The following is a 14,902-nucleotide window of genomic DNA, read 5'->3' on the forward strand; positions in this document are numbered from 1 at the left end:
TGCTAGACAGTGTATTAGGTGCTGGGGATTCAATTTCATTCTCTCCTAGAGGAATGCAACATATATATATATATATATATATATATATATATAATATATACAGGATATATACAGGAGGAGAGGAGAGGGAGAGGGAGAGGGAGAGGGAGAGGGAGAGGGAGAGGGAGAGGGAGAGGGAGAGGGAGAGGGAGAGGGAGAGGGAGAGGGAGAAAGGAGAGGGAGAGGGAGAGGGAGAGGGAGAGGGAGAGGGAGAGGGAGAGGGAGAGGAGAGGAGAGGAGAGGAGAGGAGAGGAGAGGAGAGGAGAGGAGAGGAGAGGAGAGGAGAGGAGAGGAGAGGAGAGGAGAGGAGAGGAGAGGAGAGGAGAGGAGAGGAGAGGAGAGGAGAGGAGAGGAGAGGAGAGGAGAGGAGAGGAGAGGAGAGGAGAGGAAAGATTAAGTATTTGCTCCAGGCACTGGATAGTAGGTATTACACATTATTAAGCATTATCATTGTACCAGGAATTGGATTGACTCTTCAGTGGAGTTGAAGTAGAATATAAAAGCTTCACTGCATGTTCACATGTATATTAAAGGAAACAAGGGACTGTTACAGAAAAAATCCAAGTCTAATACATTTTTAATTCTTAGTTTAAGGAGGATTTTTTTTTAATTTATGAACTGAAAAAAATCTAAGTTTTCTCTCTCTTTGGAATTTTTTTCTGTTGCTTCTGATAGGAATTTGGTACAGAAGCAAAATCATTTGAAGCATATTTAGGGATTGGTTTGAATTCCATTGTGTGGTAAGCTAGAAGCAGAACTTAGAAGGAATTGTGATTCAGGGGTCCTATTCTGCAAAGGGTCTCTTTTCCATAAGGAAGCATACAAATACACTCTTGTATAATAATTCACTACCTGAGTTCATGTTACCACCTCGCTTTTGAGAAACAAGTGTATCTTTAAATGGAATATCCATAAAGAGACTTTTTCAAACACTTTTATAGTTATGTTATATCTACATTACTCTAGTATTCAAATACTCCTATAGTTATTTCCTTATAAAATAAAAATCCTAGTCTTGACAAATCATTCTGTCAGTCAGTCCATCTGTCCATCTGTCCATCTGCCCATCTATATCTATCTATCTATCATCTACTTTGGAGGTTAGAATCAATCAGAAAGTATTATTAAGCATTTCCCATCTGCCAGGCACTGGACCAGCTACTGACTTCAGCAGAGTAGGGATAGAACATAAAATCCTCACTTCATTTGTGTTTATGTGCATCCTAAAGGCAAATAATTCTTTCCTTTCAGAGTACAAGAAGGGAACTGTTATAGAAAAGTATCCAAATCCACAAACTATTATTATGTATCTCTTATATGCAGAGCACCTGGAGAGTTGGCAATGTTCTTCCTTTTGCTGAAGTCTCATGTTTCTATTGATTTTAGACCTCTTTCCTGATGGAGAAAAACTCATTAAATTTCATGTTATATAGATTCACAAAAAGAAAAAAAATGGAACATCTATTCTGTAGGGCCAGTGTAAAGGCTAAATCAGGAAACTGTGAAATAAATAAGGTCTGATAGCAACACCATGTATTCCTATATGCTGCTATCTCTTAGCAAAAGAAAAAAGTCTTCCTATGAGCTCAAGAAAAGGGAAAAAATGGTCTCCTTTTTTCTTTTCACTCTCATCCTTTAAATTCCACATTCAAATTCTCAGATACATTTATAGAAATGTTGTTGTTATTGTTTAGTCAATTAGGCATATTTGACATTTTGTGGCTCTATTTGGGTTTTCTTGACAAAGATACTAAAGTGATTTGCCATCTCCTTCTGCACATCATTTTATATACAAGGAAACTGAGGCATACAGTTAAATGACTTGGTTCAAGGATCACACAGCTAGCTAGTATGTGTTTGAGATCAGATTTGAAGATAGTTCTTCATGACCTTAGGACCAACACATACTAGTTGCCCCTTTTAATAGAGGTAGCATGCCCCCCCCCAAAAAAAACGGTTTTGGGTTACAGGTTAAGAATTAACTCGTGTGACTTTTGTCTTGTTTGTTTGTTTGTTTAATTTAAGCTACTACTAGAACACAAAGCTACAATTGCTCCTGAAAAAAATGACCCATTGAAGGAGTTGCTGGCAGATCTAAGAGAGGTCCCTGATATAGAAGCTTTTCTTGGTAAGATTTCTTTTTAACTAGTCATGAGTGAATGAATTAAATATTGTTAAGTGCTTAATATGTTCCAAGCATTAAGTATACAAATAGAAAATTAAGACAATCCTTGTTCTTGTAGAAGTGGAATAGGAAATATATTAAGTATTGATAAGATATTTGAGAAAGGAGAGAAGCAGGCAAAGTTCTGACAGTTGGTCAGGGCTTCTGAGAGACTCTCTCTGGCTTCTGGTGAAGACAGACAACTCGGAGCTTACTCTTTGCTGTATATAGGGGAGAGAGAACTCTAAACCACCTGAAGAGGTTTTCCTACCCTCCTAACCATGAGAAATCATCATGGAGAAGAATCTGTCATCTCTGCTTTGGTGGAGAATAGTTTTGAGAGAAGAAAGATAGAAGGTCTGTTTGCCTGGATTCTGGGCCATCTCAGTTACCCTCTGGTCAGATAGCCTCTGCCATATTGGGCTGACTTACTCTGTGTTTACTTGGAGACATCTATGACAGTATTAAGTTATTTTTTTTAAACCTTTACCTTTCTCTTGGAATCAATACTGTGTATTGGTTCCAAGGCAGAAGAGTGGTAAGGGCTAGGCAATGAGGGTCAAGTGACTTGCCCAGAGACACACAGCTGGGATGTGTCTGAGGCCAGACTTGAACCCAGGACTTCTCATCTCTAGGCCTGGCTCTCAATCCATTGAACTATCCAGCTGCCCCCTATTAAGTTATTTTTAATAAGGATTATAGTTGGGTTGTAGTCAGATAGCGTGTTGGGGTTTTTTAGTAAGTGCTAAGCAGTTTTAGAATAACATGAGGCAAACATGGAAAAGTGGGTGGATATAGTACCCTTTTAGTATTAAGGCTTTCCTTGTTACTAAGCCTTATACTCATATCTGTTAAATATAGATAAATAGATTTTTTGAAGGAAAGTCACTCCTGGCTTTCCTTTAAAAGAGGAAAACTAGAAGATACTTTTCTGAACATCAACAAAGTATTTTACCACAACATCCTCCTCAACACCATCAATAATAATCTCTATATTTCACTCTCAAGGAATTCATATTCTAATGGAGAATCAAATGCATATGAAAACAAAATGGAAAGGTCCTAAAGTCTGTAGGGAGGAGCAACAAAGCAGATGCTAATGCCTCTTTCTTAATATCATTTCCACTGATGTATAAAATGTTTGTTTTCTTTTTCCCAACTACATGTAAAAGTAATTTTAACATCTATTTTTAAATTTGAATTTCATATTCTTTCCCTCTCTCCCTTCCTTGATATAGATTATGCATGTGCTAAACATATTTCCATATTACCTGTTTATAAAAGAAACCACAGAACCTCCAAAAATAGTGTTTTTAAAAAGTTTGCTTTGATGTGCATTCAAACCTCTCATTCCTGTATCATTGTATTGTTGAGAATAACTAAGTTTTTCACATTTGATCATTGTAAATTATTGCTATTACTGTGTGTGATGTTCTCCTGTTTCTATTCACTTCACTTTATATCAGTTCTTAGAAATCTTTTCAGGATTTTCTGAAAGCATCCTACTTGTGATTTCTTATAGCCCAATAGTATTCCATCACAATCATATATCAAAAGTATTTTATATTCTCCCAAGACCACAAGCACTCTTTCCCACCCTGGAACTGTGACTAGGGTCTTTGTTCCCCTCTGCTAATGAGCTAGTGCTCCTTCTCATTTTGGGACTGCAATCTGCAGTTACATATGGGCAATAAAATAGAATCCTACACCTAGTCCCAACAGAAAGAAATCTCCTTCTAACCAATTGTTTGGCCACGTTACTATCTATGGGCTGAGAGCTCTAGAAACCAGAGACCTTTCCTACCAACTTTCTTAATTTTCTTGGGTGGGAAAATTATATCACCCTGATCTTTTTGATGGTTCTGCCACTCCAGAATTTATTTGAGGTGCTATTTTACAATAATTTGGAGGGAAGATTAGAAGAGTTTAACTGAATGTCTGCCTTTACCCTGTCATCTTGGGCTCCACTCAACACCAGTTCATGATGTTAAAACATTTGACACTGTACTATAAATTCTTCTATTCCAAATGCTTCTTGGGGTCAATATCCTAGCTGACTCCATCAGAATCTGAGAGAAATGGTGACAAGGTGGTGATGATGGTTTGACCTGACATATGCTGTCTCCTTTTTCTCCCTCATGGTGCCTTAATCCTTTGGTAGGCTGGTTTATGATCATCAGTCATCTCCAGGTTTTCTGACCTATTACAGATCAAACTATAACAGAAAGGATGTGTCACATTAAATATTTGGGATGCATAGTAATACAACCCTATCCAGACTTATTACTTTGTGGATGGCAGCTATTCTAGAGAGTGTATATACTCTATTTCCTGAAAATTCACACACATAGGCTCACACCAAAAGTTTTTTGGATTGTTATTTTTTAGTTTTCAGTCATTAATTAATAACCAGATTTTTAAGGTGAGTATTTTCATAAGAGTATTCTTAAATGGTTTTTATCCAAGCTCATTTTGTTGTTTTTATAATAACGTAAAGAGACAAATGCCTCTAAGTATAACCATGGAAGACTGAAAATAATTTTCAGATAGATGAAAAAATGATTTGTTCAACATATTCTCAATAACTGGATAAGATCTTATCTCTTAAATCCTTTTTCACACACATTTGAGGAATCATGAGTTTGAAGAACAAATCTTTGTTTTTCCTACAGGGGAAGGATCAGTTGACCCCAATGACCCAAACAAGGAAAATACACTAAATGAGCTCTTGAAAACTGAAATTTCTCTTTCACTAAGTAACAAGTATGATTTAAAAGGAGAAAATATAGATCTCAGCAGTCTCATGGGGAAGTAAGTGTTTTGTGTTTGCAATATGTGTCATTTCCTAGACTACATGTGAATTTAAATTGTTAAAAATCATGGCTAATTTCTAATGAAAGATGCATATATTTCAAAATCTGAATATTTAAAAATACATTGTTTTCCCACATTAGACACTTAGCAAAACAGAATTTTGTGGGACTAATAGTTCAACAAAGCTTTTTTCTGTAATATTTCTCATAACTTTACCTCTTTCCTATAATGATCAGAATTATTACTTTGACCCATGAGAGTCATTTCAAGATTACAGGAAAATGTCCCTGGAAATAAGATTGGCATGGAAGTTATTTGGACATAAATTTAATCTCTCATGTAAGCTGATAATGTAGGCTATCAGATAAATTACATGATGTCATCATTATCTTTATATCCAAGCAGCTTCCCATTAGGATAATATTGTGGGATATATTTAACTTGAAATATTCAAGTCATAAACAGTTCCCTATCCAAAAGCACCTCTACATATATATTAAACACAACTTTAGAGACTTTAGGTCTCTAAGCCTTAAGGTAAGTAGTCGTCAGGTAAGCTATAGTTATGTCTTGCCACTGATCTACTATATATAGATAAGAATCATTCTAGTCAATTCACTCATTTATATTTTTAAGTTAAAATTATTGTGTTTGGGTTTTTAATTGTTTCTAATATAACCAGCTGATGTTCATTTACTTTTTCAAGAAACTTTTGATTTACTAGATACCTGGCCTTTAGTTTGAAACTCCACCAAAAAAAAAACAAAACATAGACTGGATTTGGAGTTAGAAAACCTCTTTCAAATCCATTCTCTAGAATATTCTTTGAGTGATGTTGAGGGTAGGATGACAAAAAAATAGAAATCAAACTAAAAATGCTCTGCTATCAAGGTATTTTTATTCTTTGGGTTGAGTATAAGCCTAAATTTAGCTTGCATTTCATAATTTCATAGTTCTGTTTTATGAGCCCCTATTCATAGTGGTAACAGTGTTAAGTAGCAATCCTATCTTTTCAGCTAAGTAAGTGTGGAACAAAAAATCCTCAATAGATGTGTGCTTGTGAGAATTCCTACTCTCCCTCCAGAATGCAATAGGGAATTCTTTTGCAAATTCACTTAGCCACCTTTCAGGGCTTCATGTTTCTTCATCCATAAAAATTGATGGTTGGAGTAGATGAGCTCTATGTTCTCCTTCAACAAAATCTTATAATCCTAAACTCATTTAATGGAAAATGTAGTATTTTTCCAAAAAAAAAAGTATGATCTCAAAAGGTGATGGCCACAGTAATGTGAATGAAGACAATATGAAAATAATAGCTAGTGTTCATACAACACTTTAAGGTTGGTAAACTCAGTTTACCCTCACAACAATCCTGGGAGGTAGGTGCTATTATTATCTCCATTTTACAGTTGAAGAAACTCACACAAAGAAAGGTTAAATTTTGAACTTCAATCTTCTTAACTCCAGATCTACAACTTTATCCACTATGCCACCAACCTGCCTAGACTACTAAGTGATTAATTATAATGACCCATCTTGATTCTAGAGAAGAGATGGAGAAAGTTGGTAGAAAGGTAGAAAACTCTAGGAATTTTGAACTGCTTATCGACTGTGATCCCTATCAACCATTTTTTCCTATTTTCCATGGTTACAAGGTAGTATGCAATGGAAAGTGTGTGTGTATGTGTGCGTAATTTTTTATGTATATAACCAATAGTTAATGCAGAGGCTAGAATGCCGGGCCTGAATGATGTCAGAAAGTTGTCTTCCTGAGTTCAAATCCAGCCACCTAATTGCCCTTTGAAAAGTATTACAAAGCATTTAATTTTATCATAACTGTTAGTAGTTTATTTGTTCTAGTCAAGGTGAGGATTTAGTCAATAAACGGGTGGGGATTCACCGATTGGAAAGTAAAAGTAATTTACCTTGCTTATGGTCCCTCTGTCTATGGCACCTTTAGCAACTCACTTAGTTGCTCATTTTCAATTCTGTAAAATGAGGAAATTGGACATGGCAGTCTCTAAGTTCACTTTAAGCTCTACAATTATACATTCTTGTGATTCTATTTCTTTTCCCTGTATTCATTGGATGAGTAGAGAATTCCAATTTGGGTCATAATGTTTTTGTTGATTCAACAACAGAATTTTAAAGCTAGAAGGGAATTAAAAATCATTCATTAAACCTCTTCTTTTTACATATAAGGAAACAGGCTATGGGAAGAGGGGCAAAGATTTGTCCCAGATCACATTTAATGATCAGAGTTACTGATAGTGGCCATGAGTCTATAAAAATGATTCTCTTAATGACTTGACCAGATCTTTAACTCCATCTGGTATCTCAAGGATATCTCTCTAGGAGAAGATCCCAACCAATCTCAATAAAGAGGAGAATTATATTCTCTACCCAGAATAACAACACTGGTCCTTGCCCCATCTTAGATAGCCAACACTAAAGAAGGCAAGCTTCCTTACTTTGATAGCCAGTTAAAACAACAGAAGTGGCCTGATTGGTCTTATGATCTTGGGCAAAGAACCTGATATCTCTGATTCCTATTTGTTTTTAATTTGAATAAAGAGAGAAAGGGAGTTATGCTAGATGATCTTTGATTACTTTCAATCTGTAACATTCTGTGAATCATCCTAAAATCTTAAAGACTGAAAAAATAACTAAATTTTAACTGTAGTCCAGACCAACACTAGCTCCTAAATCCATATTATGTGCTAGGTTGGATCTTAGTGGTTCAAATACCTAGAAGACTCTCTCATATCAAGTCTTTAAACACTTGGATATATTATTGAATATATATATATACATATATATATATATATTTATTTAAATACTATTTATATATTATTCATCACTTTGTTGCTTGACTTAGCACAATCAATAAATGCTAAACTTTTGTAACCTGTAGTAATGGTAACTTTCAGGATTATAATAAAGGTACTTTCTACTATATATGATGGTACTTAAGTGGGGTCTACAAAGAATTTATAAAGAAGGAACTGAGTGTGGAGGAGAGTAGGAACTTGGATGGATTGGCACTTACTCTCCTTTCACCTCCCCCAATTGAGACTGTTGATAGGTGCTGCACAGGTAATTAGGGGTTCCCTGATGAGAAAGGGTGATGGGGAGTTGAAGAAAGGTCTCACTTATAAAATAAACTCAGGTGTAACCCCAGATTCCCCACCACAGAGAAGATCCAGAGAGAAGCCTCATCAGTGACTTTGCCTCAGCAGGAAAGGGTCCTCTGTTGAAGCTGAATTCAGATATCTTCCCAAGTTTCAAACCAAATTATTTGACAGAATCTGACTAGATTCTGATTAGATGTTTGATGATGTAACTAAAGGCAGGTTGGAAGATGGAGAGAGGGACTCAGTATCCCTAATTTGATTCCTAACCACGGTCCTTGGCCGAGGTCTCTGTATAGAGGGCCTGGGTTTCATGGCCCTGTCCCAATCAAATTTCCCAATTTATCTACAAAATATCTATCAGATATATAACCTAAGGAAACAATAAAGCAGGTACAAGAGGGCTGAAGGGGAAAGGGAGCCAGACTCTCCTTATCAGTGAGTCCATGACTTCTTTGGGGTTTGATGGATCTAATCCTCTGTAGGGATGTTGTTTGAGATGTCAGACTGATGATAACTTTTGCAGAAGAAACTTGAAGGTTGAAACAGAATAAGTCTCTTTCTAGCTCTTAGTGAGGTCCTCAGCAAGGAACTTACGTCCTGCTTGGTCAAGGTCTCAGCTCAAAAGCCAAGCAATCCATCTGGATCTTTCCTAGGTCACTTTTCCTCTCCAAGCAAGCTTTGTTCTCCAACCAACGTTTCTGCCACTCAAGCCCTTCTTTCAAAATTCCATCTTTCTCTTTTGGGCACCCATCATTACAAACCTGAGATTGATTTAAAATATGTTCTGCTAATGGCCTTTACTTCTTAAAGACTATTAAGCTCCTTCCTCCAACTATGTTCTTTCTTGAGACCTTGTTTAAAATTGCTTCCCTAATTTAGCAGGAAATTCTATCACCCAGTTGTGATCTAAAAATCACTTCCTTCCTTCCCAGATTGTCAAGCAATACAACTTCCTAGGTCTTGAGCAGCTTAGATGCCCCCTGCAAAACAGCCATTCTAGCTTTGCAAGAGCAACAAGCATATATCTGAATGAAAAGAACAAGGAGTTTTTTATTTTGATTCATCCTCAGCTCTCTGAATGTTCCCAGTCACTCATCATTTCTTAAACATTTTTCCTTTGTCACACACTTCTGATTTATACAGTCCACTCTACTGACATAATGTCATGGTTTTTTTTTTTGTTTGTTTTTTTTTTTTGGGTCTTGGGCAGAGTACATTGATTCAAAACTAGAGGGTTAAAGTTATAGTTGAGGGACAGCTACATGGTCCAGATGATAGAGAGCCAGGCCTAGAGATGGGAGAAGCTGTGCTCAAATCTGGCCTCAGACCCTTCCTAGTTGTATGATCCTGAGAAAGTCACTTAACCCCAGTTACCTAGCCCTTACTGCTTTTCTGCCTTGCAACTGATACTCGTTGTCGATTCTAAGACATATTAAGAGTTGTAAAAGTAAATAGAATATATGAGAGGTAGGGGGGCAGCAGACAAAGTTGGGAATAGAAGGACATTCCAGGCATAGAAAATAACCTGATCAAATACAGAAACATAAAAATCCAGCATAACATGTCTAGCTATTGAGAGTGTGTGGAGTGGGGTCATAGAAAAGAAAAAAAAAAAACCTGGAGTGGGCAGATGGTCTCACATTGTGGAGAGGACCTCAAATGACAGACAAAAGAGTCCTACCTTTACATACACAACACAATGGGAAACTGATGGATAAGAAGTATTATTCTGGCAGCAAGGAGAATGACATGGAGGAACAAAGAGAAAATGGGGGCAAGAAAACTATAAGAATAGTCATAGGTTCACAGGTTCTATAAAAAAAAAAAAAGCTACAAGTAACCTGCAAGGCTATGTAGTCCCAGTTCCTTCATTTTATCTAAGAGGAACTGAGGCATAAGAATATGAAATGACTTATCCAAAGGGAGAAGGTTAAGGAGTGGTCAGACAGAGAAATATCACACAAAATGCAGAGAGGGAAGTCAAAAGAGTCACATGTTACAGAGTGATCAAAAAAGTAGATTGAGAAAAGACTCAGATTTGCCCATTAAAAGCTTATTGGTAACTTTGGAAAGCATTTTCAGCTGAATTTTGTGGTCAGATTTTTTAATTCATGTCAAACTTTGAATTTTTCCATCATGAATTTCATCTTATTAGTTTCAGCCCATCCAGTCAAAATCTTTTTGAAGTCTTACTCTGTCACCCAGTGTGTCATCTATTCCTTTATTCAAGTTGACAAAAGTATTAATCAGTTCAGGGCCAAGGATATATCCCTGGAGCATTCCACTACAGACTTCCAGCCAAGTTAACTTTGATTCCTATTCACAATTCTTTGAGTCCACCAATTCAACTAATATAGAATCCATCTCCCCTTATTATTTGTGTACTTGTCTCAAGCACCCTGTCTGTAGTATAAATTTCCTTAAGGGCAAGATTGGCATTATCTTTGTATCTTCTACAATGCCTTCCACGACTTCAGCATTCAAAAATTATTTGATAAACTATCTTGCCAAACCTACCCCCAAAGAAGAAATAAGAAAACATACTTCTGCCATGTTTTACAGAGATGAGGTAAATGGAGTGTCAAATTTTGTATATACTGTCAGACTCAGTTAATGTATTGGTTAGTTTTGGTGAAGTGCTTTTTCTGTTTGTTTCTGTGTTATTGTTGCAATATTGAGTAGATGAGCGAGGAGAAGTACCTTCTGAAAGCTGAAATCAAAACCAGATGTGTAATAGAGGCTTAGTCTGGTGGTAAAGAGAGAGAGGGAGAAAGATTGGAGACCTCCCCTCTCAAAGCAGGGTTCGGGGAGACAGCTGCTGTTTAAATTGGCCAAGGGAGAGGAGAGGGGGAGTGAGTAGCCTCCTCTCAGCTATGGCTGTTCACCCCAAACTGCCTCTTGACTTCCCTCTACTACAAATATCTTTCCTCAGAGAGAGAGTTACCCTATCCCTTAAGCTGCAATTGTCTCCCACTCACACAAGAGTCAGTTGGGGAAAAACGACAAACTTTATTCTAACTGAATCAGTTTGGGAATAACACAAGGAAATGGCTGCGGGAAAGGTTTTGTGAGGAAAGAGGGAAAAAAAGGTGTCCCTATTCTAGCTACCCTTACCTCCCTCCTCAAGTTGGGGAACCCAGGCCTTGGCAGCCTTGGGCCCCGAGAGCTTCAGGCTTGGATGGCCCTGGTCTTGGTCCATAGGCACAGTTCAGACCCAGGGCACCAGGAGCTGTGAGGTGATCTTGTCAGCTGCTTTAGGTGGGAATCGGTGGGGGGAAGGGTGTCCAAATCACCAGGAGAAAGATGTAAGTTTTCCTCAGGAGCAAAGTCGTGACCATAGGCTGTCTCAGAAACTCTTGCTCTCCCCAGATTCCACAACATCTCCTGGGGCCCCTCCCCCACTGTGATTGGGCTGTGTGGGACACAAATTGGCATAGTGAACACCTGGATTCAGAAGAAATAAACTTTTCTGAATATGATTCTGATGATGAAGCAATGTTTAACATAGGAAACTCTTTGTCAGTAGAGGAAATATTTGCTATTGCTGGAGTAAATAATTATGAAGAATCTGTAAAGAAATTTTGACCTTGAGGGGGATAGTGACAATGAACTGGAAGAAATGTACTAAAGAACAATATCACATCTATTTTATCTAATCTTCAACATCATGACATAACAAATACCATCTGTTGAGAAGAAGGATTAGTTTGAGTTCCATAGGGTAACATACAACCCAAACCTTATGAGAACCTAGGCTAGTACTAGGTATAAGATGCAACATATGAATCACGAAAGAGGAAATTTAATCAAATCAGGAAAACCCCCTAAGGTCTTATTGACAAACTCTAACTTCCTAACTATGACAAGTACAAAGACCCCAGTTAATAAAAGATGGGAAACATCTAAGATGTTATTGAAGCACTTTGCCTACACAGGATGAATCTGTTATCGAAGACTTTAAAAACAACTTACAGATGAGAACTGAAACAGGTTACCCGTATCTATCATCCTCCACCTAAAAACAAATCTCTACCGGGGAGGAAAAGAGGGAGAGTATACCATGAAGATATCACCTAATAGTTTCAGGCATCTCACAAGGAACAACAGTATGCCCCCAATACTGACAGCTACATAGAAGATTATCCTGAATAGAGTGCAAAAGAATATAGGAAAATCTACAGTAATACCAAATGCCCTAACAACAACTTAAATTGTCCCCATAAATGAGAAAAACGAGAGTAGAGGGAAAAGACTGAATAAAAGCACTGCACAACAATGAGATAGTCCCAGGTATCAAGAAAAATAGTTCCAGATAATAATCAGATCTCTTCTAATAGTGAAACAAGTTTTATTAACAAGAAAAACACAAACTCATTTCTGTTAAAACCCACAAGAAAGTTAAAATTCAAATATCAAAATCTCCCAATATTCATATCTCCATAAAACCAGAACTTCATAAAACCAGACACCAAATTATAAAAAAGTCAATATCAAAATTAAAATTAAATTTTGCATATACTGTCAGACTTTAATTTAAGGACACACATAAATCTGATTAGAAAAATACATAACATATACCCACACATGAAGATATCACACTGTGAAAACATACATTCACACATGAAGATTTCAAACCATAGGAGACTGACATGAAGAGTTCACCCTTCCATGCATATGCACACATGAAGAAAAGTAGATCTTACACACATGCATATGACAATCTTACACACACACATGATCCTGTATTTTAAAATCATCAGAGAACACAGGACTTCAGTCAAGGGGAGACGACAGGCAAAATGTAAATGCTGTACAGATAAAGTCTCAGGACCTGGATATTTTCATGCAATCAATACCAAGGACATCAAAAGAATTTTGAAATCAAGGACTGATGATAAGGGGTCATGTAAGATTTCATCATACATGTTAACTTCACATATAGATATATGCATATATATTCACACAAAAGCATAACATGAAGAGGATCCATGGATGGGGTAACTATGTAACAACTCATAAATAGTGCATACACATATTTCTTACTGACATTTTTTTGAGTTTCTGCAGGATTCAGGCAGACAGGAAACTACAAAAAAAAAATCTCTTGTCTGAATGACTTCTGATCAGAACTCATGTACATATATAAAGTTTGTACAGCAAAAACAATGTACATTTGTAAAATACTAAAGAATTAATAAAAATTTTACTAACATCTAACAAACAGGGTAAGTTTAGACTAGGGAAGTTTGAAACTCAAGGTAGATTAGGGACAGAATGATATTATATCTTATGATAAGTTAAGAGACATCATTATAGTTTATTGTGCTAGGAAAGTTTACTTTGTTACAAAACTGTTATAATTGTTGAATTGGTTATTTGTATTCAAAAACCTATTTCTATATTTGAATTTGACTTTTACTACTTCTCCCATTTTCCTAAAACCCATATCTTAGATTAGGATGTAGACAGATTTACGATAGAGAAGATAGATTAGGATTTCTTATTTTGGAGGGTGATGAAATATTTAGAATAGTATATTCTCATAGAATAGACAATGAATTAGCATATAATTCAGGGGAGTATAAACAATGGGCAAACAAAGCCTGGTTGTCTTTGGTTTGAAAAAACAGAAATGGGGAGTTGTAGTCAAGAGAAATGCCCAAAAGCAGAGGAAAATCTGAAATTTAATGAAGATGGATCTAGGAGAGGCAGATGGAACATTCAACCTATGGGGGAAGGGAGAATTGAGAATTCTATGGAAAATTCAAAGGATCAGAAAACTGTTGGTCAGAGATGATTCTGCTCACTCACTCTCTCACTCTCTGACCGAAGACTTTGACAAGAGCTAGGGAGGAGAGTTGCTATTCTAATATATCCTTTCTACCTGGCTGAACTGAAGAAGTTCTTGCCTACTGAAGACACCTGCTGATTTTAAACTAACTTTCCCTTAGGGGAAAGTCAAACCACTTCTCTGAAGGGACTTTGTGACAAAGCCTGTTCAACAGTTGATAGGGAAAAGATATTAAGGGACCTCCCATTTTTCCCTCTACCCCTCTCTCTCCCTATCTTCCTTTCCCAAGAAATAAATTAGCCATTTAGTTTACAGGAGACTGTCTTCAAGTTTGTAATAGGAGTGAGGTGTCAAAATCAAAGAAGAAAATTGGGAGGGGTTTGGACTCACCTTCTGGTCAGATCAAGACTCCATTAAAGTTGTCCAGACTAGTGGAGGAAGTAGGAAGGTGCTACCTAGAAAATCGGTCCCCAATAGCAACTGGTTTCCTGGTACTAGCATTTTAAAAGCCCCCTCTGTCTCTCCCACTATTACACAATCCTCCATTTCCTGTTGTGAGGGTGGAGTCACCATGATCCCACATGACTTACTTACCTTCTATATGTTTCTATTCTAAACTATGTTATTTACTATTCCCACCTAATCTCCCCCCTCCCAAAATAACAAATCTTATCCTAAACTATCTATGTACTACTATCTCAATATCCTATCTTATACTAGGGAATGAATTTCAGGAAGGAGGGTTAGGATTACATGTGTCCAAAAAAATGAGTTTTTACAATGTAGCATGTAACAATTCACGAATACAAATTTTCAACTATAAATATAATATATATTTCTAACCTTATCATGTAACATTTAACTATTTCGGTGAGAATAAACTATCCTATGTTTTACATTTCATGCTACCTATAACAATTTTTTTACACATTTACATAAGGTACATGTTATATACATCCT

The 14,902-nt window shown here is 36.7% G+C and overlaps 1 protein-coding gene across 10 annotated transcripts in view; it reads left to right on the top strand.

The window, feature by feature from the left end:
* The window catches only part of LOC100010026 (ras GTPase-activating-like protein IQGAP2), a 270,208-nt gene that overhangs the window by 210,398 nt on the left and 44,908 nt on the right, over nucleotides 1–14,902 (top strand). For 9 of the 10 annotated variants that reach the window (XR_008917925.1, XR_008917924.1, XR_008917922.1 and 6 more), the window contains 2 exons: nucleotides 2,065–2,167; nucleotides 4,876–5,014. Coding sequence is in view for 5 of the 10 variants with exons in the window: in XM_056824762.1 (XP_056680740.1) it covers nucleotides 2,065–2,167; nucleotides 4,876–5,014 (242 nt within the window). In the remaining 5 variants the exon portion in view is untranslated. Of the gene's footprint in view, nucleotides 1–2,064; nucleotides 2,168–4,875; nucleotides 5,015–14,902 lie in introns of those variants that run through there. The other variant, XR_008917926.1, reaches the window with a different exon arrangement.

The sequence above is a fragment of the Monodelphis domestica genome, chromosome 3 (genome assembly GCF_027887165.1).
Source record: "Monodelphis domestica isolate mMonDom1 chromosome 3, mMonDom1.pri, whole genome shotgun sequence".
Classification (NCBI taxonomy): domain Eukaryota; kingdom Metazoa; phylum Chordata; class Mammalia; order Didelphimorphia; family Didelphidae; genus Monodelphis; species Monodelphis domestica.